Source organism: Heterostelium album, assembly GCF_000004825.1.
Source record: "Heterostelium album PN500 unplaced genomic scaffold PPL_scaffold6, whole genome shotgun sequence".
NCBI lineage: Eukaryota > Evosea > Eumycetozoa > Acytosteliales > Acytosteliaceae > Heterostelium > Heterostelium album.
The window spans coordinates 1038639-1066601 of record NW_008805068.1 but is presented as its reverse complement, the minus strand read 5'-3'; the positions used below and the strand labels follow the sequence as shown (position 1 = coordinate 1066601).

The following is a 27963-nucleotide window of genomic DNA, read 5'->3' as shown; positions in this document are numbered from 1 at the left end:
TCTTTTATTTATTTATTGGTATTTAATTTTTCTAGCTTTTGGTCCAATTTAATTTTCTCATTTCTGAATTTTAATTTTTTAGCCGAGTAGATTGATACTGCCAGAACTATCGTAATGAAAACGACTGCTGCTACAACAATGGCAGCTATAATTCCATTAGAGAGTTTCTTATCAGACTTTGATGAACATAATTGATCGACATCTTCACCATCAACATCAATGAGATATGAAAAATCTGGATCCAACAATGCACTGTTTTCAAAATAGGGAACAGTAATTCCAATTGTAGTCGATCGGTATTGTGATGATTCAGTTTGATTGCCAATATCGAGAACTCTATTGTCTATTGATACCACTCTAGTGTCGACGATTCCATAAGAAATAAATCTTCCATATAAACTAGTTTTATCAATGTTCATTTTGATCCATTTAACATCATTTGTAGAGTTGTTGCTTCCTATTTGTTTGGATGAACATGATTCACTATCGGATCCTTGGATGGTTGCCTCTAGAACAACTTGGAGCATATTCGTTTTCAATTGGAAATTGAAAGACGATATATTAATGGAATATTTGATTGAGGATGGTGAAATTAATATTTGTTGACCCCCAAAATCAATTGATCTTGAATCGTTGAAGAATTCAATTGAAATGTTTACGGTTGTGTTGGTACCTTCTAGAAGACTCTGGTACAAATATTTTGGATGATCTGTTTGGTTCGATAAATCATTTAAATTCCAATTTGATAGTTTGTAGGAATTGACAATGTTCATGATACTATCGATCTCTCTAACCTCAATAACTTGAATTCTTGATGAAATATTGTTGATATTTGTATTTGTCGGATCAAATATTGTGACATTTGTTGATGGATCTGGTTGTGCTGGTGGTGTTGGAATAATAATAATTTCTAGAAAAAAAAACAATTATTATTAATATTTTTTAAATAAATATAATATTATTACTTTTGAATACTTACGAGAAGAACAAGAGGGACCATACCATGGTTTTTGACATTCACAACCACTACTTCTACAAACACCATGATTACTACACTGTGGAGATCCTGGGCAAATATTTGATGGTATAGGGTCTAGTTGAGCTTTGAAAAGATAAATCTTGAATATATTGGATTCTATCTTATTTCTAGTAACGACAATATCCACTGAGCTTGAATTTGTCTGTTTGATTTTGTTGTTAAATTGGAGCACTACACTAGAGAGGAAATCTGCATCAATCTGTTGATATCCAATTCCATCATTATAGTTAATGAAACATCTGATATCATCCTTTGGAATTCCAAATTGCTTTCCATATATTGTCAAAGATCCACCAAGAGATGACAGCAAACTGGACGATTCGATAATCGGTACTGTCATTTTGGTTTTCCTAACTATAAAGAATGGCAAGCCTGCATCTCTAAGATCTGTAGGTAGATAGGCATTATAATTTGATTTGGCATCAACTATTCCATAAACAGAGACATAAATCCTCCTCCAACCAAATCCATATGGAAGTTGAGCTGTTGCTGTATATGTTCCTTGGGAAGATCCTCCGCCTCTTGCCAGACTTGTTGTCATATTAAAAGATTGACCATTCTCAGAGGTCAAAACAAATATTGGTCGGTCAAAATCTCGATACGAATTTGAACCATAGTTTACAATCATTGTAAAATCTACAGCTCTATTAGGGCCATAGATTTCGACTGAGTCTGTAAATGTCAAAGAATCAATCTTAGGATTATTTGATATATATTCAACTAAAAAAATTATTATTATTAAAGTTAGTAAAATTAATTTTAAATTTTAAACTTTATAAATAAATACCTGTGTAATTAATTGATATTTTTAATTGGTCTGAATATTTATCAAGAATGCCCACTAATGGATTGAAATCTTGAACTCTTTTCTTTTGATTTACAAGAATAAGATTGGAAATGGATAATTTCTTTGCGATACCAATATTATATAAAGGTATTGATACTCTATATGTTCCATGGATCAATGTGCCATTCTCCAAGTTAACTTTGTCGAATCTAACTTTGTATGGGTTTGCATCGACATCAGATACTACATCAAAAGAACCACTTTCAAATCCAAGAGGATCAGACACTCCTAAAATCCAACCAACACTGACTTTTTGGTTATATATCTCATTGGTACTTGGAAAAGCCTTTAGATAAAATAATAAAGCAGGTGAAATTCCATCTAAAGTATTTAAATTAGTATGATGTGGTTTAATTTTAATTTTAGGTTGTATAAATACCTGAATTAACTACCGTTAATGAACTATTCAATTGAATTAAAGATGATGGTATTATTGATCCTATAATTAAATCTGATATAGAATATTCAAGAGCTCCATTCATAATTGGGAATGATGCATCGAATTGGATGGTATACAGCCTCAACACTGGGTGATAAAATCCTTGGAATTGATATTTATCATTGAAAGTAATAGTAGGAGTTAAATCTGGATAAGAGTTGCTGAAATTAAAATATAAAGTGTTTGAATAGTTGGCTTTAATATCCCACAGACTATTTTTGAAACTAAAATATGTTATATTATCTTTATCAAACATTGCTAAAATATAATGATTAATAATTTGTGAAAAATAAAAATATCAAATATATTTTCTGCTTACCATTCAAATTAAAAGGTCTATAATATGGCAGAACTAAAAAGTCAGAGTTGTAGGCTTGACCACTCTGTATTGAATAACTATTTCCAAGTTCATCCAATAATCTAACACTAAAAGAAGATGGTTTCGATATTTTGAGCAATTTTTCATATATTCCATTATATGAATCTCCGAAAATCAAATCGGAAGAATATAGAAAGTCTGTCTCTCCAAATGATATATATCTGATATCAAAGTTAGACTCTATTGATATTCTAAAGATGAAATAATACGATGTTACGGGTATCAATTCAATTTTTTTTATATTATATTTTGATGTTTTTATCAATGCTAAAATAAATAATAGTATGAATATTAATATTTAATTTATAAGAAATAATCATAAGTATCGACTACTTACACTTTGAATTGCTAACAATAGATATATTGCTATCAGTCTTTAGATTTATAGATGAACTTATATATTTGCCTGAAAAGTTTGAAGACATTGAATCTTCAAACTTATAAAAGAACCCAGAAGAATTGCGAGCAAAAGGGTAACTAATGATTGTTTTCAAAAAAGATCGAGATACTGTACCTGTGTCAACTTTGACTTGTTGCAAATAGTTGGTGACAAACTCTGACCTTACAAAAGTGACTCCAAGAGAATCATTGGTAAACTGTTTCAAAGTTGATGTACTAACAATTGCTATAGTAAAACGTATTAGTTTCATTCAACTTTGATAATATCTATTTGTGCTTGTACATACATAATGGAAATTTAGAGAGATAAACAGTATCATAGACTACGAGACTATACTTTGAGCACTCGACAGATTCAAAATTTGACATGTTTGAAGTCTCATACTGATATCCTCCAATATAATAACTGGCTTCGCTATCTCGGTGTACGAATCGGTATTGCTGGTAAAATGATGCCTCGGGTGATTTATAAAAAAACCTTGTTAGATTTACATTTTCAATTGCCAGTAAAGAAAACTTATTCATCGTCTGCATTTGGAATGTAAAGTCTTCACTGTAGGACAATGTTATATTTGGATAGGTGAAATATGAAACATATCTGACGGCACTAGAATCTTTAAAAAGGTTTAATGTATTAGCTATGAGGAAAAAAAAAAAGAAAAACAGGAAATAACCTACAATCCCAAGGAAATGGTGAAGCAAAAGAAAACGTCCGGTTATAAGAACTTAAAGTGAAATTGATTGTAAGTCTTGGCTCTAAGATTGTATATGAGGGCTCAAGATAAACCTTGGCCAAAAATACATTATTCGACTTTACAAGAGTCAGCTCACATCTATAGGGACTATCCATATAGGGCTTGATATTATAGCTATATGGAAGAGAACCAGTCTGACTATTTAAGTCTATGTTGAACTGTATATAGAATGCCATAGTATAGGGGTCTATCATTGACAAAGTCGATACATTTCCTATTTTAAACTCAAGAGAAGCAGCGATACCTTTAATAGATAAAATTAATATAATAAATAATTGACAAAATTAAGAATATAACTTACCCTCACATTGAATCTGATAGAAATCAGTAAATGTTTGATTTTCATAGGTTGAGTTGGTGTATTTAAGTGATAAATAGCTAATTGAATTTGCAAAAGCTGACAACTGGAAGAATAATACTTGGTTTGTAACAGAATCTTGGTATGAATTCACAAAGCTAAAATTAACACCACCAACTCCATAAATTTCAAAGTTATCAGGTCTGACAATGTAGTTTGCTGATAGCAAAACCGAAACACCAGACTTATCACAAAGATTTGTTTCTGTATTTATAAACAATGTAGGAAATCCAATTGTTTTTACGAGAGAGATCTGAGAATAGCAAACTGTTGAAATTGTTAACTAATGATATGATTTTAAATATTGTAAAATAGACTAATTCATACCTTCAAGATAAAAAGAAATAAAAATAAAAGCAAAGATTGTATATTTCATTTTATTACTGCAAATATAAACCTGGTTTGATGAATGAAGTCTATTATTTTAAACTTATTAAGGTAGATCATAATTAGCTTGAACTAATGAAGTAATACGTTGTTTAATCTTTTAAAGATATTTAAATAAAAATAAAAAATCTATAAGATATGATTAAAAAAAATATAAAGATCAAAAGAAATGGTGAAAAGATCATCAGCGGGGTGCTGTAATGATCAAAAAATATTTTTCCACCACAATAAATATTAAAGATATCTAAAAATATCGTTAGCATGTTCCGAAATGCCGCTTAATATATAAATTTGAATTGCAAAATTATAATAATATTAATTAAAATAATTCTAGAATATTTTAATGAGATCAAATATCATTTTGTTTATTTACAATAACAATAATAAATATTGTTGTTTATTTTCGGCTTGGTACAAGTGCTCGAGTTCACACTTTAATGATGTGGGTGGCGGTTATTGGTGTGTTCTGTTGAGTTGTTGAGGATTTGATGTTGCAGAGGTAGTGTAGTTTCTTGGTGGAGGTGGTGGTGGTAGTGGTTTGTTTGGTACGGTTGGGGGTATGAATATCGATTGAAGTGATGTGTACTTTAATGAGGTTGAAGATGGTTGTTTAATCACTGGGAGACTTGCATGGATGGCAGTGGATTTCGAGAATGATTCGTGTTGATGGATTCTCTCTCGTACCGATCCACTGTTGGGTGGGTATGGTAATGGTTTTGGTGTGGCGGAAGTGGTCGGAGGTGACATTGATGACGAAGGACTATCAGATATATTTTGTTTATCCGGTGAAATATTTTGTTGAACCAATGGTTGTGGTGGAGCACGCTTTGGTGGCAATGTTGAGTATTGTGTTGGTGTTGTCTTGGCTGGAATTGTATTGGAGTTTAGATTATTGACATTTCCGTTTGAAGCTGTTGGAATTGATGTTAAGCTTAAAGGTGATGATGTTGAGAATGGAATTGTATTCGATGATTTACTTATGGATTGATTATTTACAGTGGGTGTTGTTGATGATGTTGTTGTTGGTGTTGCAGTGCTTGTAGTAGATACATTTGATTTAGGTGGATTCGATGATTTTGATTTGGTAAGTGGTTTAACAATGAATTTAAATCTGGTCTTTGGCAATTCATGTTGTTGTTGCTGTTGTTGTGCGATCGTTGGAATTTTGGTTGGTGGTGATGGAAGTACAGATGCGGTTATCGATGAAGATGTTTGGAATTTGTTGATTGGTGTTGTTGGTATGTTATTGACGGTGTTCTCACGGGGTGAGGCAACCGGTGAGGTAACTGGTGATGCTGGTGTAGGTGGTGATGTTGGTCTTGGTGGAATGTATGGTAATGGTTTTGGAGTGCCCTTCGATATCGATCCAGTTCCACTGAAAGTGGGAGGAGCCGTAGTTGAAGTACCACCACTGGATGAATTCAAAAAGTTACGAGGCGGTACTGCAGGTCTGTTGGCTTTTGGTGATACAATCGGTGAGATGATAGCTACCTTTTCAGAATCGGATAGTGGTACGATTGATAGTGGTGTCTTCTCGCTTGACGAAGATAAGAGTGGTGGAATTACAACAGATGACTTTAATGGTACGGTTATTGGTGAGGTGTTTGATGGTGTGGAGTTTGAGGAAGTGGGTGTCGATGAATCTAAGATGATGACGGCCATTGGAGCAACTGTTTGATGTATTGTTTCGGATGTACCGTTTGCTCTTGGTGTGCTTTGTGCTGAGGAGATCAGTGATAATGATGCAGCTGATGCAGGTTCAGAAGCAGAGGAAGATGGTGCAGGTGGTGGTGGTGGAAGTGCAGATACCAATGGTGAGTGTTTTCTTGGTGAGAAAGGTGGTTTGACTGTAGAGGTTGGTTGCTTAGACACTGTGGTTGGCAATGGTGTTGGTTCAGATGCTGAAGAAGTTGCTAAACTAGTGGACGAAGTCGATGGTGATGTTGATATTGTTGTCGTTGTTGATGTTGTGGGGATTGATGTTTTCGACTTTAAAGGTGATCTGTTTGCTTTGGATTCCTCTGAAATCTTATTTAATTTCGATAACTCTTCCTCAAGTTTGGAAACCTCCATGTCGATCTCCAATTCAACAGTCCACTCCTTTAGATCTTGGATTGATTTGGAGTCGATAGTACCTCCTTGGTTGAGTGGTGTTGGTAATGTAGTGGACAAACGATTCTGACTGGTTGGCGAACGACTTAACAAACTGGATCCACGCTTTCTTAATCTGGCCTTCGATGCCTGGGCAATAAGCTCATTACTATCGGATCTGTTTCTCTTTGGGTCTGTTGTCGAGTTCAGTTGTTTATTCAGGGCAATATCCATTTTCTCTGGACTGCCAGTAGTGAAACTACCGCTTGAACCAGTGCTTCCGATGCTGTCGTCACGAGAACGCTTCAAATTCGGATCGTTCAACTTCATGATTGGCATTCCATTCAGACGCGGAACACCACCCAAACGTGCTGGCATCAACGGACTGTATCCTCCCCTCTTCTTTAATCTCTCGACTTCGCTTTCCAATTCCATTTCCCACTTCTCCATCATTCTTGGCAGTGGTGGGCTGGAGTGTGGTGTGAGGGTGGACGGTGTCAATGAGAAGTTGGTTTCATCGTCGCTGTCGTCTGCCTGTAGTTCAAATACATCGTTTTGAATTTGATTGCTGGCGATTGAGTTGAGTAGACGATAGTCTGCACCGATACCGATGAGTGCTTGCGAGGAGGTGTTCCTCAGACTCTGTGGTTGGAACTCGCTGTTCCAAGCATCGAAATATGAACGGAACTCATAAGACTCTGAACGGAACGATTCAATATCGATAGGTGTCACCGTAGAGTGTCCAAGATTCGACTGATCACGATAGAGCTTTGCAAATCCCTCTGCTGTTTCTCTCTTTTTTCTCGAACACTGTGGACCTATCCAAATATGAAGTTTGTGTCTTGTGTCCAAAATGAATGCATCCTCAGCAACCAGATCACTCTGACAAAATGGTTTGACACGAGTTACAACATATTTACGTGCTTTAGAGTGATAGTAAATATGATACAATCTAGTGTCATAAACTTGTTTACTTTTGTTGTTGATGTTGTTGTTGCTATTGTTAATGTTGGTTGAATTACTGAGATTACCATAAGAAGTATTGTTCTTTGGATAAGTTCTAACAGCTGTGTTTTGTTTGAGGAAAACAGTGAGATCGATAGAAGATGAGTTCAAAGTGAATTGCTCCAAACGCTTATCTACACCTGCAAATTGTTTCCAGAATGAAATTGGTTCGCTGTTTTCTTCGCATTCCACTACAAGGTTGAATACGGTTGGATCGTTCTTCTGTTGAAGATAGCAGTGGAGTGAGTTGGCAACGTCGACTGCCTCCGATCGCAAGTGAGTGGAACATGCATTTCCATACCAGATGAACGAAGATTTCAATGTCTGGTTGTAGAGAATGAACACCTGTCGACTGTTTAGATTGGAGAGATTGAAATTCGAGAATTGTGTGCAACGAACGAATCTCTCACAACTGGAGAGTGTAAGATGGTAGAGTAACACCTGTGGAGTGGTATCACGATGCACCATGATATAGTTTCCAAATAGATTCATAAAGGGTGGTGTTTCTTTGTGTTGCGTTAGACACTCGGTGTTGGGAGGTGGAAGATTGGGTGCGAGTTGACGCATATGAGCTTGCAATTCTTTGTACAATCCAAATTGGAAAACGACCCACCATCTAATGTGAGAATCCGATCCTTGCCAGAAGTAGACACGCGAATTGATACGATCGTCGAGTTTGTAGATATGGTGGCAGACGTAGGCGCGTGATATCGAAAAGTGACCGTAGTGCTCCTGACTTACTTTTGTCCATGTGCTGACATCGCTCTGCCAGAGGTCGATGCTCAGCGTGACACCGCGTCTTGGCTCAGGGTAGTGGGGATCGATCAGCAGCTCGGGAATCAAAGTTGGCGAATCGAGTGGAACCGGTGGAATGGGGAGTGGAGTGTCTTTGGCGCGAATGGTATATCGTCGCGAGCTGTCGATGACCGACTCCTCCTCCAGCCAATAGAGAAAACGCTCTTTGAAATACCAGGGTTCTTCGTCTTGGTGAACGTTGTGTAGCGACGCCCAACGAGGACGATCCGAAAATATCTGAATAAACTCATTGGCAAAGATGGTTGCAACGCGTTGCTGCAGCGGATGCGAGTTTCTTCCGCACCAAACAAAAATGTCGGTTTCACAATCCATGATGAAACAAGTGTTGCTGTTGAGAGCGGTGGGAACCAGTGGTCGTTCGTCTATGGAGACAATCTTACCGTTGTCACTCACACGATAGAGCCAGGTGGTAGACTCTTCGAATGCCACCAGCTCGGCGTCGGTGTCGCCACCTTCACGCGAAACGTCAAACAGCACCGGTTGTCCGTCTGCTGAGATCTCACAGTTGTTCAACAACTTGAAAAAGTTACACAATTGCGTACTATCACGACGATCGCTATCCACTATTATATCGATGGTGATTGGCTCGAGAATGACAACACTTTCATACTTGATTTTGGAGGCGATTGCCAGACCACGAACTTGCTTCTGTAGCGACGAGAGCGATCCCATCCAAACATAGATTTTCGATCCATTGTTCAAAACAAAAACATCTTGTTTACACAGCGATTGCAGCGAGAGTTCGACACGTTTCGATTTAAACATTTCCACTCCACTAATTTGGAAGAGTGTTGGTTGATTGTTGGTTCGCGGTGACATTGGTGGAGTGGTTGTAGTATCGCCACGATGTCTGTTGCTATTGTTACTGTTGCTGACACTCAAACTTCTTTCCTCCCTATTGATTCTCGCTCTTTCACGTTTGTCTCTTGTCGATCGACGATGTCGTTCTTCACGCTCGCACTTTGAGAGTTCCTCCTTCAGCAGACGTTTTCTCTGGTCGAGACGATGCTTCTCTTGTTTCTCAGTGGTGACTCTCTGTACCAGGTCAGACCAATCGTCTGGAACACCTTCGAATTGACCAGTGACATGATTCCATGTGATGTGGATCTCACGCTTTGCTTGCATTGGATTGCCAATTACCATGGATGTCGAGCCGGTGCCGTTGAAAGATGTCGATTTCGATTGTGAGACAGTGGACTTGGGTGAGGTTATCGATGTGGTTGTCGATGAATCCGTCGATAGACTGCTGATGCTTGTGTTACTGCTTGAACTGGTCATACTGCTACCACTTGGAATATCGATAGTGACATTAGATGACTGTGCCAATGAAGGTGTACTGTTTCTAGCGTATTGTTTTGAAATTGGTACTGGCGATGGAATTGATTTGTTTGGATTGAGTGGATTCGATTTCATTCCTTTTCTACTTGGTGAATCAATTGTTGGATTTGGTAATCTTGATGTTGGTGCTTCGTGTTGTTGTTGTTGTTGTTGAACACTATTAATACTATTATTATTTTTAATTGGTTTTGTTAAATTTCTTTGTGATGTACTATCTTTTCTTCTTCTAATTAATTTATTTGCTGATCTTTTAAGAGTTGCTGTCCAATTTGAAGGTAGTCCCTATGATATGTTGAATATTCAAAAGATTGTTAATACTTATTGATGAATCAATCTCGTTTCGTTAATAAAATAATATTTACAGATAACTCCTGACTTTGTGGGTCAAAATCTACATGTGTAACATGATTGACATCGAATGGCTGACTGATTTGTATGTTCTGTTGTTTATGTGGACTGCTGTTTTGTTTGAAAAAGAAACTCTTCCACTTGGCCGGTGATAATGTAGATGAAGAAGATGCTGTATTATTATTATTATTATTGTTGTTATTATTATTATTATTCTGTATGGTTGTGGAGAAATTGGGTAGTGATTGACTAACTATTGATTGTTTTCCATTTTGTAGTTGTTTACCTTTGGTAGGTGATTTAGATTTATCCATATTTGTTGTGATGATGGTTGTTTTTTTTATTTTGTTATTTGTACAAGTTCAATAAATATTAAATTAAATTAAATATATAAATATATAATTGGAAAATCCTATAAATATAAAAATGAATGAAAATTGATTAGTAAAACTGGAAAGGAGTAGAAAGTAAAAAGGTGGAAAATAATTGAAACTATAATATAAGTTGTGTGTGGTTTAGATATTTATTTATCTAAAATGGCAATCATTCTTTCTTACTTTGACTATTTCTATTTTAACTCACTGCACTAAACACGAAAAATAACTAACAAACTAACTAACTAACTCTTCTCCTTCTTTTAACAACAAATATAGTAAGTAAAGTATGTTTGTGAAACGATTTGAATGAAATCTACTTTTGTTTTCTAAATAGATATTGTTGTTGAAATAGAATGTGAATCGATTGATTTGGTTTGATTTTAGTTGATAAATAAGTATGTGGTTGTTTGCTGTTGTTGTTGTTTTTGATCAAAGTAATAATATTATAAATGTTGTTATTGTTGTTGTTGTTGTTGCTATTGTTTATTGTTTATAGTTTATTGTTGCAACCAATTACAACATATAACTAATTAATATATATTGGATTTGATATCATGGTGATAAATAGAGAATGAAGGGTGAGGTAAATGAGACGTCTTTAATTTAATTGTTTATTTTTAAACAGTGCTCATTGATTTAAAATAAAGAAATGAAGGTTGATCAACAATGTAATTGATCGCCCATATCACGCAAAATAAAACAAAAACAAAACAAACTAAACAAACTAAACAAAACAAACTAAACTAAACAAATTAAAAATAACAACATCATTGCTGATATCAGCACATATGATATGATGGAACACTTCAATAAACACACACATCATGATGCACCAATATAGAAAAAATGTATAAAAATACATCGTGAACTGATTCGTTTTGGAACGTTGCATGGATAGATGGTGGCGAGATATTTGTATTTTCGAAATACTAAGTATAATAAATGATACCACAACATCAACATCACCACCACCACTAACAACATCAACAACATAATAGTGTGATGTTAGTGTTAGCAGTGAGTGATACAATATGTAGATGTATTTTATATAGTTTTAATTATTATCATCATTATTGAATTAAAATATGGTTGATATCAATTGTTGTTGTTTCCAAAATCACTAAGTATGAATATTATATTAAATATTGTTATGAACATCAAAAAACGATTATTTATATGTTTTTTGGTTTGTGTTTAGTGGGGGTGGGGTGGTTTAAAAATATGTATCATTGGTAATCAAAGTGTTGTGGTAACACCATGGTGATGACAATGTAAAAGAAAAATGAAGTTGATTATGCCTATTCAAAAATTAAACAACATGATGTGAATTTTAATAGTGTTGAAAAATTTAATATTAGATTTTAAAAAAAAACAAACAACCACACATGGTTAACCACGACAACAACAACACAACAAATAGGTAGAGATATATGGAAAGTAAACAAATATCTATTCAAAAGAAGCAATAAAAATGAATTATTAATTGATTGATTGATTGATTGATATAACTGTTGATTCAACAACATCAGAAAAACAAAAACAAAAACAAAAAAACCACAATCGAATCAATTTCTATTTCAATAATGGTGGTGATTGTTTTACTATTGTTGCTTCTTTGCAGTTGTTGTTATTGTTATTGCTGCTACCAATGTCAATCTATTCTTTATAATAATAAGCAATTTTAATGGCTAATTTGTTTGTTCATTAACAATTTCCACAAAATCTACTCCATACATCTATATGTCTATATATCTATCTTGGTTGTATATCCAAGACTGCAAACTATAAATGATCCATAAGAAGAGAGTGAAATATGTTTTGGTGTGTGGGTGTGTTTTCGATTGAAATAATCAAATATATATCCACTGCTGCCTATAATAAATAAATCATAACAATAACCAAATAATCGTTATTGTTATGAAAACAAGAAAGATATTATAAAACATCTCACCATATAAACTAACTAAATGAACTAATTTGTGTGTTCTCGAGAATGATTGATTGATTTGGTTGACCATCCATGCCAAACGAAAATATCAGATTTATGAAGAGGTGAGAGATATAATTAAAGAAATTACCTTTATAAAACGAATTTAAATGTGGAACATGGAAACCAATAAACTTGTGAGCCAATTCCACTAATATCAAGTTAAACAATTATTATTGTTCCAGATCTTTAGATGACCACTAAATGAAATGTTACTACTTCTGTTTTGCTTTATTTAGAAATAAATAAATGATTTATTTGTAACTCTACAAAGATATATATAATTATTACTATTCTTAAAACATAACATTAGATGGAATTATTATTATTATTCTATTAATTTTCTGATTGATTGATTGACTGGCTGATTGATTGATTTATTGGATTACTGATGGATTGGTTGTTGGATTATAAGTTTGAATATTTGGTGTGTGTGTGTGTGTGCGTGAAGTTAAATTAATTGAGTGTAGTGTAGTGAGTCTCAAGTTGGGTTGGATATCTGATTTGATTATTTGCCAATAATATTCATAACTAGTTTGTTGTTGGATTGGCGGGTGGTGTTTTTTTCTTTTTTTTGTTTTTGTTTTTTAATTAATTGAACAGACTTGTTAAAATCAAGACGATAACTTAATTAAAAAAATAAAATAAGTAACAAACACCCTTTGAATAAAATAAAATAAAAAACAAAGTGAAAAGAAAATTAAGATAGATAATCAAATAATAATGTTATTATTTTAAGTAAAATGATTATTATCTTATAGAGATTATTAATTGATTAATTGACTGATTGGATGACTTGTGGGGAACCAAATAGAATAATGTAAAAAGAGAAAGATGTGGTTCAAACAAAAAGGATCAATAAAAAAACTTTGTTATTAAAAAAAGTAAAAGATAAAAATCAAAAAAATCATTCTCTTGTTTTTTTGTGAGACACTTTTTTTTTATTTTAGATATTTTTTTATAAAAAACTTTTTTCGATCAATTTCTAAATTTTCTCAAGCTTTATGTGAAACAGCCCCACTACTTTTTTCAAAAAAAATAACACTCAATTTAAATGAAGTTGTGTGGATCTCCAAAAACATGTGATTGCAAGATAGATCAACACACAGAATGCAAAAATAATTTGGAATCATTCAGTTTGCGAAAAACCATAGTATACTGTTTGGTCTGGTCAAAAAATTCATGTTTGCTTATATTTTTTTTTATGAAAAGAAATGACAGATTGCTGTGCATCGTATTAAGAGTAATTAAATCTCTGAATGATTGGAAATTGGTGTAATTATTATTATTTATTTACTTTTTTTTTTTTTTTTTTTTTTTTATGTTCCAGATTTGATTCCATATATCATGTGTGTCAGTTTTCAAAAGTTATATGTGACAGAGTGAGCTTCTGATGAGAAGAAAAAAAAAAAATAATGAGATAACAAAAGACTTATTTTTAAAAATTATAAACAAAATCAGATAGTTTCATCTTGTTGTGCTAAATAAACTATTTAAATATTGTTATATTATTAATAAACAGTTGATAACTAAGTCATCAACATTAATAAAACAAGCAGGTTATCAAACTTTAAAAATAAAATAAAAAATAAAATAAAAAAATAAATTAAGAGATCGTAAAAAAAATGAGAATGAGTCAGCTAAAGAGTGACGCATCAATCCCAACAGTGAATTTTGATTTGTCTATTCTGGTATTCTGTTTGACAGGTGTGGAGAGTGTACACTCACCGGTATTGTGTAAATCCAAGTCTAATAAAACAATCGCAATTGTTTTTGTTTTGTCAAGTTTATAGATTAAAACGGAGAATAATAACGTAAGTAATTAAAGTAGAGAAAATTTGATGAATGACAAAGCATTGCAATCTAAAAATGGTTAATCTTAAGGAATAGAATGGTTCCTAAAACACACATATCTATCTTTTATATGGTTGATTAATATAGAGGCAACTCGTCAGTTATTTTGAGCGAATCATTAACTTTAAAAAAAAAAATTTTTTTTGAAGGGAAGTTTTTTTTTTTTTTTTTTGGTGTGCTGTGTGGTGTGTGAATCTATTTTTTTTCATTTTTTTTTAATTGTTTTTTTTTGCTGTGTGATGACGGTGCATTAAAAATAATGTGCATGTGAAGTCGAGTGTATTTGAGATGACGAGGCAAGCGAAAAAATAAAATGACACTGGAAATCCTTTTTTTCAATTCAGTTTAGTTTAGTTTAGTTTTTTTTATTTATTTTATTTATCCAAACTAAAAAAGTAAATATAAATAATAAATAATAGTAATATAATATAAATAATAATTTTATTTAATATCTAAATTAATTAATTTTTATTGTTTTTTCAAAATATTTTTTCCAAAGATCTTGCTTGAAAACCAAAAAACTAACAAAATCTTTTCTTTAGATATATATTTTAGTTGTTTTTTTATTTATATAAATATATAGAGAAAACAATGAAATTTAAATCATTGTACAGTTTATTTATGATTGTGCTTTTGTGCACTGCAATCATTTCCAACGCCAAGGAGGAAGAGAAGGAAGAGTTGGTCGAAGGTGAAGTCATCGGTATCGATCTCGGAACTACCTACTCATGTGTTGGTGTCTACAAGAACGGAGGTGTAACCATCATTCCAAACGAACAAGGACATCGTATCACTCCATCATACGTCGCATTCACTGAGACTGAACGTCTCATTGGTGACGCCGCCAAGAATCAAGCCACATTGAACCCAGAGAACACCATTTTCGATATTAAGCGTTTAATCGGTAGAAAGTAAGTTAATAACTAAACAATGATGATAATGAACAATTTATTAATAAATGCTTTTTTTTTTTTAATTTTTAAAGATTCACCGATACTGAAGTTCAAAAGGATTTGAAATTATTGCCATACAAGATTATCTCAAAGGGAGATAAGCCATACGTTTCAGTCAAGGTAAAGGGAGAGGAGAAGGTTTTCTCACCAGAGGAAATCTCTGCTATGATCTTGACCAAGATGAAGGAGATTGCCGAAGCCTACTTGGGTAAGCCAATCAAGAATGCCGTCATCACTTGTCCAGCCTATTTCAACGATGCCCAACGTCAAGCCACTAAGGATGCCGGTGCCATCGCCGGTTTGAATGTGTTGCGTGTCATCAATGAACCAACCGCTGCCGCCTTGGCCTACGGTTTCAAGGATATCTCTGGTGAGAAGAACATCTTGGTCTACGATTTGGGTGGTGGTACTTTCGATGTTTCCATGTTGACCATTGAGAACGGTGTCTTTGAGGTACTCGCCACTAGCGGTGACACTCATTTGGGTGGTGAAGATTTCGATCAACGTATCATGAAGAACATGTTGTCGATCTTCCAAAAGAAGACCGGTAAGGACGCCAGCAAGGACAAGAAGGCACTCCAAAAATTGAGAAGAGCCTCTGAGAACGCCAAGCGTGCTCTCTCCACCACAACTCAAACCACTTTGGAAATCGAAAACTTCTTTGGAGGTGAAGATTTGATCGAGACTTTGACTCGTGCCAAATTCGAAGAGTTGAACATGGATTTGTTCAAGAAGACACTCGAGCCAGTCAAGAGAGTCCTCGAAGATTCCGGATTGAAGAAGAACCAAATCCACGAGATCGTTTTGGTCGGTGGTTCCACTCGTATTCCAAAGATCCAAGCTTTGTTGAAGGACTTCTTCAACGGTAAGGAACCAAATCGTGGTGTTCACCCAGATGAAGCCGTTGCCAACGGTGCCGCCGTCCAAGGTGGTGTCTTCTCAAAGGCTGAAGGTACTGGTGACATCGTCTTGTTGGACGTCGCTCCATTGACTTTGGGTATTGAGACTGTCGGTGGTGTCATGACTGCCTTGATCAACAGAAACAGTATCGTTCCATCCAAGAAATCACAGATCTTCTCTACCTACCAAGACAACCAAGACAAGGTATTGATCCAAGTCTTTGAAGGTGAACGTTCGATGACCAAGGACAACCATTTGTTGGGTAAGTTTGAATTGTCCGGAATTCCACCAGCACCAAGAGGTGTCCCACAAATCGAAGTCAGTTTCGAACTCGACGTCAACGGTATTCTCCATGTATCCGCTGAGGACAAGGGATCCGGTAACAAGGAATCCATCACCATCACCAACGACAAGGATCGTCTCACCAAGGAAGACATCGAGCGTATGGTCAAGGAAGCCGAAGAAGCCGCCGAAGAAGACAAGGTCATGAAGGAGCGTATCGAATCGCGTAACTCTTTGGAGAACTACATCTACCAAATCAAGAACGCCATCAATGATAACGAGAAGTTGGGTAGCAAGATCAGCGCCGACGACAAGTCCACCATCGAATCCGCAATCAAGGACGCTTTGGAGTGGTTAGAAGTCAACTCCAGCGCCGAAAAGGACGAATTCGACCAACAATACAAAGATTTGGAAAAGATTGTTCAACCAATCTTCTCTGCCCTCTACAAGGAAACCGGAGGTGAAGGTCAAGAAGCTCCAAATCACGACGAACTTTAAAAATAATAACAACAACACATAAATATATAATATAAATGTATATTAAAAATAAAAAATTAACAAAAACATTTTAAAACAAAACAAAACAAAACAAAATAGTTATTTTTATTCTTTTTTGTTGGTAGTAGTTTTATTATTTATATCAGTTCTAATATTTGTAGGAAAATGTTTCTTGTTTACTTTATTCAAAAGTTTCATAACTGTATCCATTAGATGTTCTGATTCTTTGAATTCACGATCTTTCAAAATTGAATTTAAAAGTTAGTTTGTAGATGATTTCAAGTTTAGAATAGATAGTAAGGATCTTTTACCTTTGTATATTGTTCAAGAAATTTACATCATGATATAAACCAAGTATAGATTCATCATTGATTGTTTCAAACAAATAAGAATTATTCTTTGTATTACTATTACTACAATTCTTTGTCATTTTTTTTGAAGAATTTGACAATTCCAAGATTACATTTCATATTTATAATATTTTCATTTAATAAACTTCAAAACATTGGACAACAATGAATATATTTATTATTTCAAATATCATATTAAAACCATCGAACCTTAAAAGGATAAAAAAAAAAAAATATTAATTTTTGATAAGGTTTGCTTTTCCCACCATCACAAACCTTCCTTGAAACCTTTGGATTGAAAACACCAAAATTTTTAATAATTTTTTTTTTTTTTAATTACAATTTTTTGATATTTGTCTGAGTTCATGGTAAATCAATCAACTTAGTTAGTTAGAGATATATAACAACAGGATATAAAATATTATTTATCTATATATTGTAGAAAAAATAAAAATAAAAATATAGTATGGATTCTTTAAAAAAATATATTGGTGAAGTTAACACAAAGATATCCAACACATCGGATGCAGACAAAGAAGCTGTTCAAACAATCAAAAATGCAATTCAAGAGTTAGAGGAATTCTTAAGTAATAATGTTTGTGATGAATCGGTCATCAAACAACAACACGAAGATTTACAGAGCATGGTAGAGACAATACTTCCATAATTGCCACCAACACCCAATACTTTTAGATTCAACTCCATAACCAAACTATTTTAATTATTTCAAAATTTAAATTTAATTGAAAATAAATAAACAAAACAATGTATTCTATATTTATAATATAAAAAAAACAAAGAAAAACAAATTAACTTTTTTTCCTTTTTTACCAAAAAGCCTTGATTGTTGTGCACAACCAAAAAAAAACAACTTTAATAATTACATCTTGTTATGAAAAAAAAAGAACAAGGCAAGATACCGAGTGATTGGGAAGAATATCTTGCCAGTATAAAGAAAGCCAATAATGATAGAATTCAAGAGAGAAATAAATTAGATTATAATCCAGAGAATGATAATATTATGTATGTTGTTGTTTGTTGTTTGATAAAAAATATTGTTATGCTATAAAGATCTTTACTGATCGATTGATTGATCGATTATTATTAGCAAAACCTTTGCAAAACAAAAAGATGCATTGGAGACAGAGACATTTGATAATCTATTCGAAGAGTTGGATAAGAAAACTTTCTCCAGAGAGGTGTCTCAGAGTGGATCACGTGAGTTTATCGTTTCAAAGTCTTATCAGTCGTTTTGGAATGAATATAGATTGACAGAGCCAAAGAATCACTACGAGTTGATCGAAGAGAATGAGCCTTGTCATCTCTATTTCGATATCGAATATCAACGTGAATATAATCCACAGCTAGATGGCAGATCTGACAAAGTAATGGAGGTACTCTATTATTACATAATCTTAGAGCTAAAACAGCAACTAAACATCGATAGTGAACACTCCGATGTGCTGGAACTAGACTCGTCTACACCCATCAAATTCTCTAAACATCTAATATGGCATCTTAAACAACATTGTTTTAAAAGTAATGAACATGTTGGAAGATTTATAAAGTAACTATAATATATTGCTATTATTGTATATTTTAGAAAGTTAACTTATTAATACTTTGTTTTGTTGTTGTTTTTCTTCTAGAAATTTTATCTATAGGATTGAAAAAAGAATATCATTGTTGCTGAATCATAATAATAATAAGGATGACGATGACTATGAAGAAAATGATATAGACTATAGTCAATTTGATAAGGATGATTTGGATATTCTGCAGTATCTGTTTGTTTATAATGATAGAGGAGAGAGGATACCCGTTATCGATTGTGGAGTGTATACAAAGAATCGAACGTTTAGGTTGTATCTATCTTCAAAGTACGGAAAGACAGCAAAGTTGGTTCTTGCCAAAAACAACATGTATCCACTGGTCAACAATGAGCAAGACAACCCTGATGAATTCAATAGAGAGGTATTCATGGCAAGTCTCATCACCAATATAGATCAATATTCAAAACCGATATCAGTTGAACTGGATCCAAATATCATTAGTGACAACAACAATCAATCGACAACATCATCAACAATCACCTCAAAGAATATAGATATGAAACAACAATCTGGATATCCAAAGTTAGACAATTACATTCGTCAGTATATCAATAGTAGAGGTGGAAAGAATAAAGGATACCTAAGGTCAATCACAAAAGTAGAGTTGTCCAATGGGACGGTGTTGCTTCGTTACTATGTCGGAGGAAACAGGTACTGTGAGAACATTCAACGTGAACACAAAAGTCAGCATATCTATCTAGAAGCAAATCTCACAAGAAATCTATTGATACAACGCTGCTTTGATGTAGATTGTAAACACTTTAAATCATCAGAACTCGACATATCATCATACCTTTAAAATAACTCATATATATTTGTAATCTTTATTAATTACAACTACTTTAATAATATTATTAAAAACTAAGACTATATTAATATACTGCAAATAATATGCACATTCAATTAATAACAGTCTCTAATAATAACGATCAGTTCATCATCAACTTAACACAGGATAATGAAAATTTCAAAATGTTTTGATGTGGTGATAGTGGTGCTTTGAGTCACCAAAAATTTCTCATCACTGTAAATAATCAAAAATAAAAATAAAAATAAAAATAAATTTTGGACAAAGTTCACATATAATCTATATATATGTTTGTATGTATGTTTTTATAGTTTTATTATATATTTATTTATTTTGATAAAAAGAAAAATGACTTTTTTATTTGCACCTGAATTAGTGATTAATAACGCTACATATAATAATAATGAAATAGCGTTTAGACCATTAAGTATAAATGATTATGATCTTGGTATGAATTAATGAATCAATAGTGAATAGGAAATAACTAACTATAAAAAAAATAAAATGAATACTACGACTACAAATCAATAGGATTTTCAGAGTTATTACAACAACTTACAGTGGCAAAGTTTGATAAAACACAATTTGAACAGAGATTTATGGAGATGAAGAAAGATGGAACTTACTACATTGTAATCGCTGAAGATTTAATAAAGAAAAAGATTATTGCAACCGGTACAATCGCAGTTGAGAAGAAGTTTCTCAGAGACTGTGGAACATGTGGTCATATTGAAGATATAGTCGTAGATTCAACATATCGTGGAAAGAATCTTGGATTAAAGTACTAAACGAACAATAATAATATTATTATTTAGGAAAATATAAATTAACTTTTTTTTTTTAATCTAAAAAAATGAATAGGATTATAGAACAATTAAAACATATCGGAACCAAACTGGGTTGTTACAAATTGATTCTGGATTGTGATGAAAAGAATGTACAATTTTATGAAAAATGCGGATTTCAAAAGAAACAAGTTATGATGGCAATCTATTTACCAAAGTCAAAACTATAAACAATCTTTTTTTTTTTTTTTTTGTTTTCTATTATTAAACTAAATAAATATATCTCTAAATAGGGTGACTAATCTAATTCTTTGATAGTTATTCTTTTAAAACATATATTTATACTATTTTCTTTAAATCTTAGATCGATTTATAAATCATTTTAAAAAAAAAAAAAAGTCAACCAATGGATGAATATTCTAAAATTAGGAAGGTAGATTGAAATAAAATTGAGGTGAATGGTAGACTTTAAAGACAACAAAATCATACCATTTTATCATAATAATCTTTTAAAAAATTTTGAAAATAAAAAAAAAGGTGAAAAAAAAATATCAATCACCAAACCCAAATTTATCCAATTTTTTTTTTTTTTCTTTTTGCACAGTGGATTGATTAAACCTCTCTGCCAACTTCAACTACAAAAAAAATATAAAAAAAAATTAAATGAAAAAATTTCACTAAATTGCTAACAAAAAATCAACTCAAAACATGTTTTGAAAAAAAAATTAATTTTTTTTAATTATTTATTGATAAAGTTGGTGGGCAATAACAAAAGGTCTCCTTCCCTTCACACACACTCCCATCACAATATTTTATTATTTTTATTAATAAAAAAAAAAAAAAACAATTATTATATATATATAAAGAGAAATATTTCTTCTTTTGCTATTGTTTTTTTCTATTCCCTTCTTTAGCTAGCTTTTTTCAAGTATTCTTGTTGTTGTTGTATTATAAAATTTAAAGATATAAAAATAAATAATGTCAAAGCCAAACGTATTAATTTTGGGTGGTGTTGGATTCATCGGTAGAAATTTGGTGCAATTCTTGGTGGAGAAGGATCTCGCCGAATACATCCGTGTTGTAGATAAGGTTTTGCCAGCCACAGCCTTTTTGAATGCCGCTCACCAAGCAGCCTTTGGATCGAACAAGGTCGAATATATGCAAGGTAACCTCACCTCGAATGCCTCGATCGCCAAGGTCTTCACTTTGGACGGTGGTCGTAAGTTCAACTACGTCTTCAACTTGGCCGGTGAGACCAAGTACGGACAGACCGAGGCCGTCTACAACGAGAAGGTCTTTGAGGTCTCTGACAAGTGTGCCACCGAGGCCGCCAAGGTCGGAGTCGACAAATTCGTCGAGGTCTCCACCGCCCAGGTCTACGAAGCCAAGAAGAAGGCCTCGAAAGAGGACGGAAAGACCGACCCATGGACCTTGATCGCCAAATACAAATTGAACGCAGAGAAGAAGTTGAGAGAGATTCCCAACTTGAATTTGGTCATCGTACGTCCATCCGTTGTATATGGTCCAGGTGACATTCTCGGTATCTCACCAAGAATCATCACCGGTGCCGTCTACAAGCACCTCGCCGAGAAGATGCAATTCTTGTGGACCGGTGACTTGAGATACAACACCGTCCACGTCAGAGACGTCTGTAAAGCATTGTGGCACGTTGCCACCACAGCTCCAAAGGGTTCACTTTTCAATCTTTCAGATAAAGGAGATACTGGTAAGTAATAATAATAATAACACATAGAATAATCATTTAGTTTTGCTAACTCAATGTGTTTTGTTTTCCATTTTTCCATTTTTTCTAATTTCAACCACCATTATTATTATTATTATTATTATTATAATTTAGATGCTGAAATGATTAGCAAGATCTTGGAGAAGATCTTCCAAATCAAGACCGGTTTCCTCGGATCGATCGTTTCAAATCTTGCACAACTCAACTTGAAGGGTGTTTGTGAAGAAGCCAATAACAAGCATCTCAAACCATGGTCAGATCTTTGCAAGGACAAGGGAATCCTCAACACTCCACTCACTCCATACATTGACCAAGAACTCCTTTACAACAATCACTTGAGTGTCGACGGTACTGCTATCGAAGCCACCGGATTCAAATACGACTATCCAGAGATCACCGACGCTTTGGTCAGAGAACAAATCGAGTACTTTACCTCACAAAGATTGTTCCCAGCTTTGTAAACTAAATAGCCATATAAAAGAAATTCAAAACAAAACAAAAAAAACAAACACATTTATAAAATTAACTTTTTATTTGTATAACAAAAAAAAAAAAATAGTACTCTTTCTTTTTTATTTCTTTTTAGTTGTTTGGGCAAAAAAAAAAAGAAAAAGCTAACATAAACTTTTTTGTGTTATATTTTTTCTTTTGATTTTTGATCATTAAAATTATGACCAATAAAGTTAAATTAAATTAGTTGGTTTTCTTTTTTGAGGTGATTTATTAATGTATGATGTGTATGTATGTAGTATGTATTTATTTATCAAATCTTTCTATTGGAAACACTGATATATTTAGAGGAACTATAAAAAATAAAAAGTATTAGTAAAAAAATGTTCTGAGATATTTAAGATTGTATAAAAAATATCCATTTCGAGAATATAATATGATAGATGAAATTCTATATATATATTAATAGATAGATAGATGAATTATGAATACATACAGATGCATCTTTGTCTTGAAGGAAACGATGAAGATAGTTTACGAATCTAAAGAAATTGTGATTGGCAACAGAGTTTAGGAATTGCTCAAGTCCCTTTCTTCTTTCTTCTATAAAATCAGCTTCGAAACGACCTTGACCAAACAATGAAGATAAATTGTTTCCTGGCAGTGGGTATAATTCTCCAAATTTAATAGCTTTTGGTTTCTCTGATAGTTTTTGTTTCAAGTGTTCTCTCAAGTTTGCAAACTCTTTGTATCTTCTTCTGACACTGAATTCTCTCTCTGAATACTCTGGGAATGTAGTCTACAATATTATGTTTGATTGTGATTGATTGATTGATTTATAGATTGGTTGATAGATAGATAGAATAAGTAAGTCAGTGGTTGACATTCATAGCCACAACGATAATCAATAACATACTTGAGTTGTCACTTTATAGGTAATATAATCATCTACTCTAAGTGGATCGCTAACAATGATATTTATATATTCAGGCTCTTGATAGTCTCCATCGATTCTCTTTGGTTTCTTGTCGGTACTTGATGCTGTTGATGCCATTGTATTTTATTATAGTCTCTAAATCCCACTCACTATATATCTAAACTAAACTATTCTTATTATTATTATAATAATATTGTTATTATTTTTGTTATTACTTTTAAAAATATATATTTCTTAAAAGTAAATAACTTTTTTTCAATCTAGTTTGACTATTTTAAATAATATATCAAAGATTATAATAATAACAATGTCAATCATTAATTTTGTTTTTTTTTTTTAAGACAAACAAAGCCAGCAAAAAAAAAAAAAAAAAAATATATTTAAATTTTTTGAAAATATCATTCTCACAGGTTTTTTAAAAGTTAGTGTTGAATATTATTATTCTCTTTAGCATTTTTCCTGACTTGTTTGTATAAAACTGTTCATCCAATATTACCATTTTTATTTTTGTTTAAAAAACTTATATTAGTCATTCACTTATATAATCAATAAATAAATGTATATAATATTCAATAATAATAATATCACGCACAGTGTAATGAACAGAACTTCTTAAAAATCAAAGAACATTGAAAAATCCAATGAATACTTGTAATTTTTTTATTTTTTATTTTTAAACACAAATAATGGTGAGAAGATAAAACGTTTTATTTTCTTTAGCATTATTATTATTTGGTGGTGGTAGTGGTGCTGGTTGTAATGTATTACTATTGATATTGTTATGTTAGGTGCAGTGCAACATTCTTAGACATATATTAGATATTCATCATATCATATCAAATCATACTATATACATAATAATAATGGTGAATCATTTTTTTTACACACCATATTTGATTTTGCTTTATTTTTTTTTTCAAAGATAATACTATAAATCAAAGCAAAACACACACCATATTTGATCCAAAAACAAAACAATTGTTTTATTTAATTTCAAAATTAAATACCAAATTTATATATGTTTTGTCTATTTTTGGAAATGAGAGATTTTCAACCATTGATTTTTTTTTAATTTTAATTTTTTTTTTCCCAATGTAATTGTTAAACAATTTCCAAGCATGGAAGATAAGATTACTAGTACCTATAGGTAACCAAATTGAATTGTTGAAAATAAAAAAAATTAAACATACAATTATTCAAAAAGTAAATAATAATTAAATATCACTTTGCATTTGGCAAATACACAAATAATAAAAATGAGTTTTAAATTCTTGGCGAAATTAAATCCACAACAGATACTTAGCAGTGGTGGACGTTCGCATTTGTTCAACCCTTCACAGAGCTCGTTGATCGGCGTAAGAAACTACAGAAGAAAGTCAAATAAAGCAGAGAAAGACATTGAAGATGAATATGTATTTAGAAATGAATCTGTTGTTATTCAACCTGAAAAAAGAAGAGTAAGTAAATTTAGGAATAGTTGACTCATACAGATTATATATTTATGATTAACTGGTGGTTAATATTTAATATCAATTTCTTAGGTAGGAAGACCCAAGAAGTCATCTCCATTTACAACTGTAGCCACAGAGATTCATGAACCAGTTGTCAATGAGAGAGTAGATACTCCTCATACTGTCAAAGAGAATCACAAGAGAGCAAGACGATTTGTTCAGCACTTAAAGACTCAAGGTCAGAAGACAGAGGAGATGGAAAAGCCATTGTACACAATGTTTACAGGTAATACTAAAATCAATTAATATCTTTTATATATTTCTTATATTTAATGTTGTTTTTATATTTGTAGGTAAAGGTTCTCTTACAGATAGTGGCTTCGTCTTTTGAACTCAAAAATCAAACTAACTTATAAAGTTTTAACACAAATGCTTACAGTCAAAGCTTCAAAAGGACAGATAGTGGTTTCTTCTTAAATCAAACTAACTATCTTCTACTTGCTGTATATATTTCAATAAATTTTTATAATTGTATATAATAATAATAAGTCTTTTAATTTTATTTCTATTTTTGATCTAATCGCAATCACCATACATTTTTCTTGTGAAAAATTTGGTTAAGCCCAAAACCGTTTGTGATAAAAAGTATAAAAACTTTAAAAAAAAATCTTCAACTTTCGGATCATATACTCATATTGCCGGCAATATGAGTGCAATTGCAAAAAAAAAAAAACAAAAAAAATCACAAAAAAATTAAACAACCGGTGATCTAGGAGTTGGCCCCTTAATGTTATCATATTTTACTCTTTTTCATTACCTATATTATATTATTATTCTTTATTGTTGTATTTTAATTGTAAAATATAACTAATCAATTAGTTTGATTTCAAAAAATAAACAAAAGAGGTAATTAATTACAGTTCAATTCAAATTAAAGTATTCATTCATTCATTTACTCATTCCAGTTACACCCTCACATAACATATCATCTTCCTCATATAATCCATCCATTCATTGTTCATTTCGGAATCCGGAAATGGGAACTTGTATTTAATAACAATATATCTATTTACAATAAAATTATAAATATAATCGTATCAAATCTCATATATATATAATTTGTTGATTATATTACAATCACACAATACTCGTTGTCATGATAGAACAATTACAATTATGTGTGTGTAGATACCAAGTTAACACACTGAAATTTTATATTATTTGATTTTTTTACCCGCTCACCATTAACTGACAGTTAATTCAATTCTTCTATCACATTTTTTGTAAATTCGGATCGACTATCACCAAAATTATTATTTCAACTATTATTATTATCGCATTCATTCCTTTCGAAATATTACTTTGAAATTTTTAGAATGTTCAAACTCACCAATTTAATTTAAATAATATAATTCGAATTCTATAACTATTTATTTATTATTATTATTTTAAAGTAGTAACAAATATTTTATTTATATTATCCTTTTCAATTTAATTGATTTGAGGTATAGTAGATTTAATAGTGATGAATCTAACCAGTTTATTTTTGCATATGTCCAATTAAATTTAAATTTCATCGATATTTCCCCCACCACATACCACATAACATATCACTCAAAACGAAAGGTTTTTTTTTTTGAAAATTATCACAAAAAATGGAAACAAAAATAAAACAAAAAAAAAACAACTGACTATTATTGCAATAAAAAAATAGTAAAACAGTATCATTCTTTATTTTTCTATCATAACTTTTAAAATAGCAAAAAGAGCACACACACAAATACAAAACACACACACACACACACACAACATTATCACCCCTAATTATTATTCTTGTTGCTTACAAGAGTCAGATAAAAATATTAAAAGTGTGGGGGTAGTACTATAAGATTCTATCAATGAGAGTTGAACAAAATTTATAGTTTTTTTTTTTGCCAAATACCTCTTTATTGAGTAGTAGCTGTTTTAGCAGTCGCACTCACTCATTCAACTCAACCATACATATAAATATTATAAAGATAAAATCAACTACTTATAACAACTATTGTTATTTCATTCTTTTCTTTTAAAAAGAATAATTAACCATATTTTTTAGTTTTTAAAATAACAAAGATAACTAATAATAATAATAATAAATAATTCAAATATCTTCAACCAAGTTTCAAATCAATCAATCAATCATATATCAATTTAATTAAATTTATAGTTCAATTGTATTGTTGTTGTTTTGTAAAATATTCAGATTTTTTTGTAATAATAAAAAAAGATATTTATTTAGATTTGTAATAATAATAATAATAATAATAATAATAGTTATATAAAATTAATATTTATATGTTTTAAGAGATTAAGAAGTATAGGGATTTTTAAGTAAAAATAATAAATAAATAAAATTAATAGATAGTACTTTCGACTTTAAATAGTAATTATATATATATATATTCTGAATTGCTCATATTACCTTGCAAGATATGAGTAGTGCCAATAAGTTTGTCTGTACAACAGATTTTGCAACATCCGATATTGTATTGGGATTCCTGCTATCGATTGGTATTTTCCTTTCCTTTTTACCACAGGTATGAATGTCTTAATTACATTCAAATTATCTTTTTTTTTTAAAGACATCAACTAAATATTTTCTTTATTTTTTACTACTTGTTTCAGATTCTTGTGCTGATTTTCAGAAAGAATGTCGAAGGTCTATCTGTAATTAGTTGTTGGTTCAACTATGCGAATTGTATGGGAACGTTTTTGAACAGTTTGTTTTTGAATT

At 31.8% G+C, this 27963-nt stretch overlaps 9 protein-coding genes across 9 annotated transcripts; 5 read left to right on the top strand and 4 right to left on the bottom strand.

Moving 5' to 3' along the window:
• Nucleotides 1-57: 57 nt before the first annotated feature.
• On the bottom strand, nucleotides 58-4592 carry PPL_06998 (calcium-binding EGF-like domain-containing protein; the record flags this gene model as incomplete). Its single annotated transcript, XM_020577848.1, has 11 exons — nucleotides 58-63; nucleotides 99-910; nucleotides 980-1759; nucleotides 1827-2207; nucleotides 2266-2583; nucleotides 2645-2971; nucleotides 3042-3329; nucleotides 3391-3741; nucleotides 3782-4102; nucleotides 4160-4420; nucleotides 4544-4592. 11 exons carry the CDS (start codon nucleotides 4590-4592, stop codon nucleotides 58-60), a joined length of 3894 nt encoding a protein of 1297 aa, XP_020432296.1.
• Nucleotides 4593-5056: 464 nt separating this feature from the next.
• gnrC (uncharacterized protein) lies at nucleotides 5057-10515 on the bottom strand (the record flags this gene model as incomplete). Its single annotated transcript, XM_020577847.1, has 2 exons — nucleotides 5057-10135; nucleotides 10249-10515. The coding sequence occupies 2 exons, from the start codon at nucleotides 10513-10515 to the stop codon at nucleotides 5057-5059; spliced, it is 5346 nt and encodes a 1781-aa protein (XP_020432295.1).
• Nucleotides 10516-15010: 4495 nt separating this feature from the next.
• On the top strand, nucleotides 15011-17052 carry PPL_06996 (heat shock protein Hsp70 family protein; the record flags this gene model as incomplete). The annotated part of the gene is made up of 2 exons (XM_020577846.1): nucleotides 15011-15330; nucleotides 15405-17052. The coding sequence occupies 2 exons, from the start codon at nucleotides 15011-15013 to the stop codon at nucleotides 17050-17052; spliced, it is 1968 nt and encodes a 655-aa protein (XP_020432294.1).
• A 105-nt stretch (nucleotides 17053-17157) lies between these two features.
• Nucleotides 17158-17482, bottom strand: PPL_06995 (uncharacterized protein; the record flags this gene model as incomplete). The annotated part of the gene is made up of 2 exons (XM_020577845.1): nucleotides 17158-17291; nucleotides 17404-17482. The coding sequence occupies 2 exons, from the start codon at nucleotides 17480-17482 to the stop codon at nucleotides 17158-17160; spliced, it is 213 nt and encodes a 70-aa protein (XP_020432293.1).
• Nucleotides 17483-17868: 386 nt separating this feature from the next.
• Nucleotides 17869-19814, top strand: PPL_06994 (UL52/UL70 DNA primase domain-containing protein; the record flags this gene model as incomplete). Its single annotated transcript, XM_020577844.1, has 5 exons — nucleotides 17869-18043; nucleotides 18308-18425; nucleotides 18511-18969; nucleotides 19067-19183; nucleotides 19373-19814. The coding sequence occupies 5 exons, from the start codon at nucleotides 17869-17871 to the stop codon at nucleotides 19812-19814; spliced, it is 1311 nt and encodes a 436-aa protein (XP_020432292.1).
• A 357-nt stretch (nucleotides 19815-20171) lies between these two features.
• Nucleotides 20172-20611, top strand: gna1 (glucosamine 6-phosphate N-acetyltransferase; the record flags this gene model as incomplete). Its single annotated transcript, XM_020577843.1, has 2 exons — nucleotides 20172-20271; nucleotides 20355-20611. 2 exons carry the CDS (start codon nucleotides 20172-20174, stop codon nucleotides 20609-20611), a joined length of 357 nt encoding a protein of 118 aa, XP_020432291.1.
• Nucleotides 20612-21586: 975 nt separating this feature from the next.
• PPL_06992 (NAD-dependent epimerase/dehydratase family protein) lies at nucleotides 21587-22813 on the top strand (the record flags this gene model as incomplete). Its single annotated transcript, XM_020577842.1, has 2 exons — nucleotides 21587-22334; nucleotides 22467-22813. The coding sequence occupies 2 exons, from the start codon at nucleotides 21587-21589 to the stop codon at nucleotides 22811-22813; spliced, it is 1095 nt and encodes a 364-aa protein (XP_020432290.1).
• Nucleotides 22814-23146: 333 nt separating this feature from the next.
• Nucleotides 23147-23856, bottom strand: PPL_06991 (uncharacterized protein; the record flags this gene model as incomplete). Its single annotated transcript, XM_020577841.1, has 3 exons — nucleotides 23147-23155; nucleotides 23299-23601; nucleotides 23719-23856. The coding sequence occupies 3 exons, from the start codon at nucleotides 23854-23856 to the stop codon at nucleotides 23147-23149; spliced, it is 450 nt and encodes a 149-aa protein (XP_020432289.1).
• A 1139-nt stretch (nucleotides 23857-24995) lies between these two features.
• Nucleotides 24996-25581, top strand: PPL_06990 (uncharacterized protein; the record flags this gene model as incomplete). Its single annotated transcript, XM_020577840.1, has 3 exons — nucleotides 24996-25196; nucleotides 25281-25476; nucleotides 25544-25581. 3 exons carry the CDS (start codon nucleotides 24996-24998, stop codon nucleotides 25579-25581), a joined length of 435 nt encoding a protein of 144 aa, XP_020432288.1.
• Between the last annotated feature and the right edge of the window lie 2382 nt (nucleotides 25582-27963).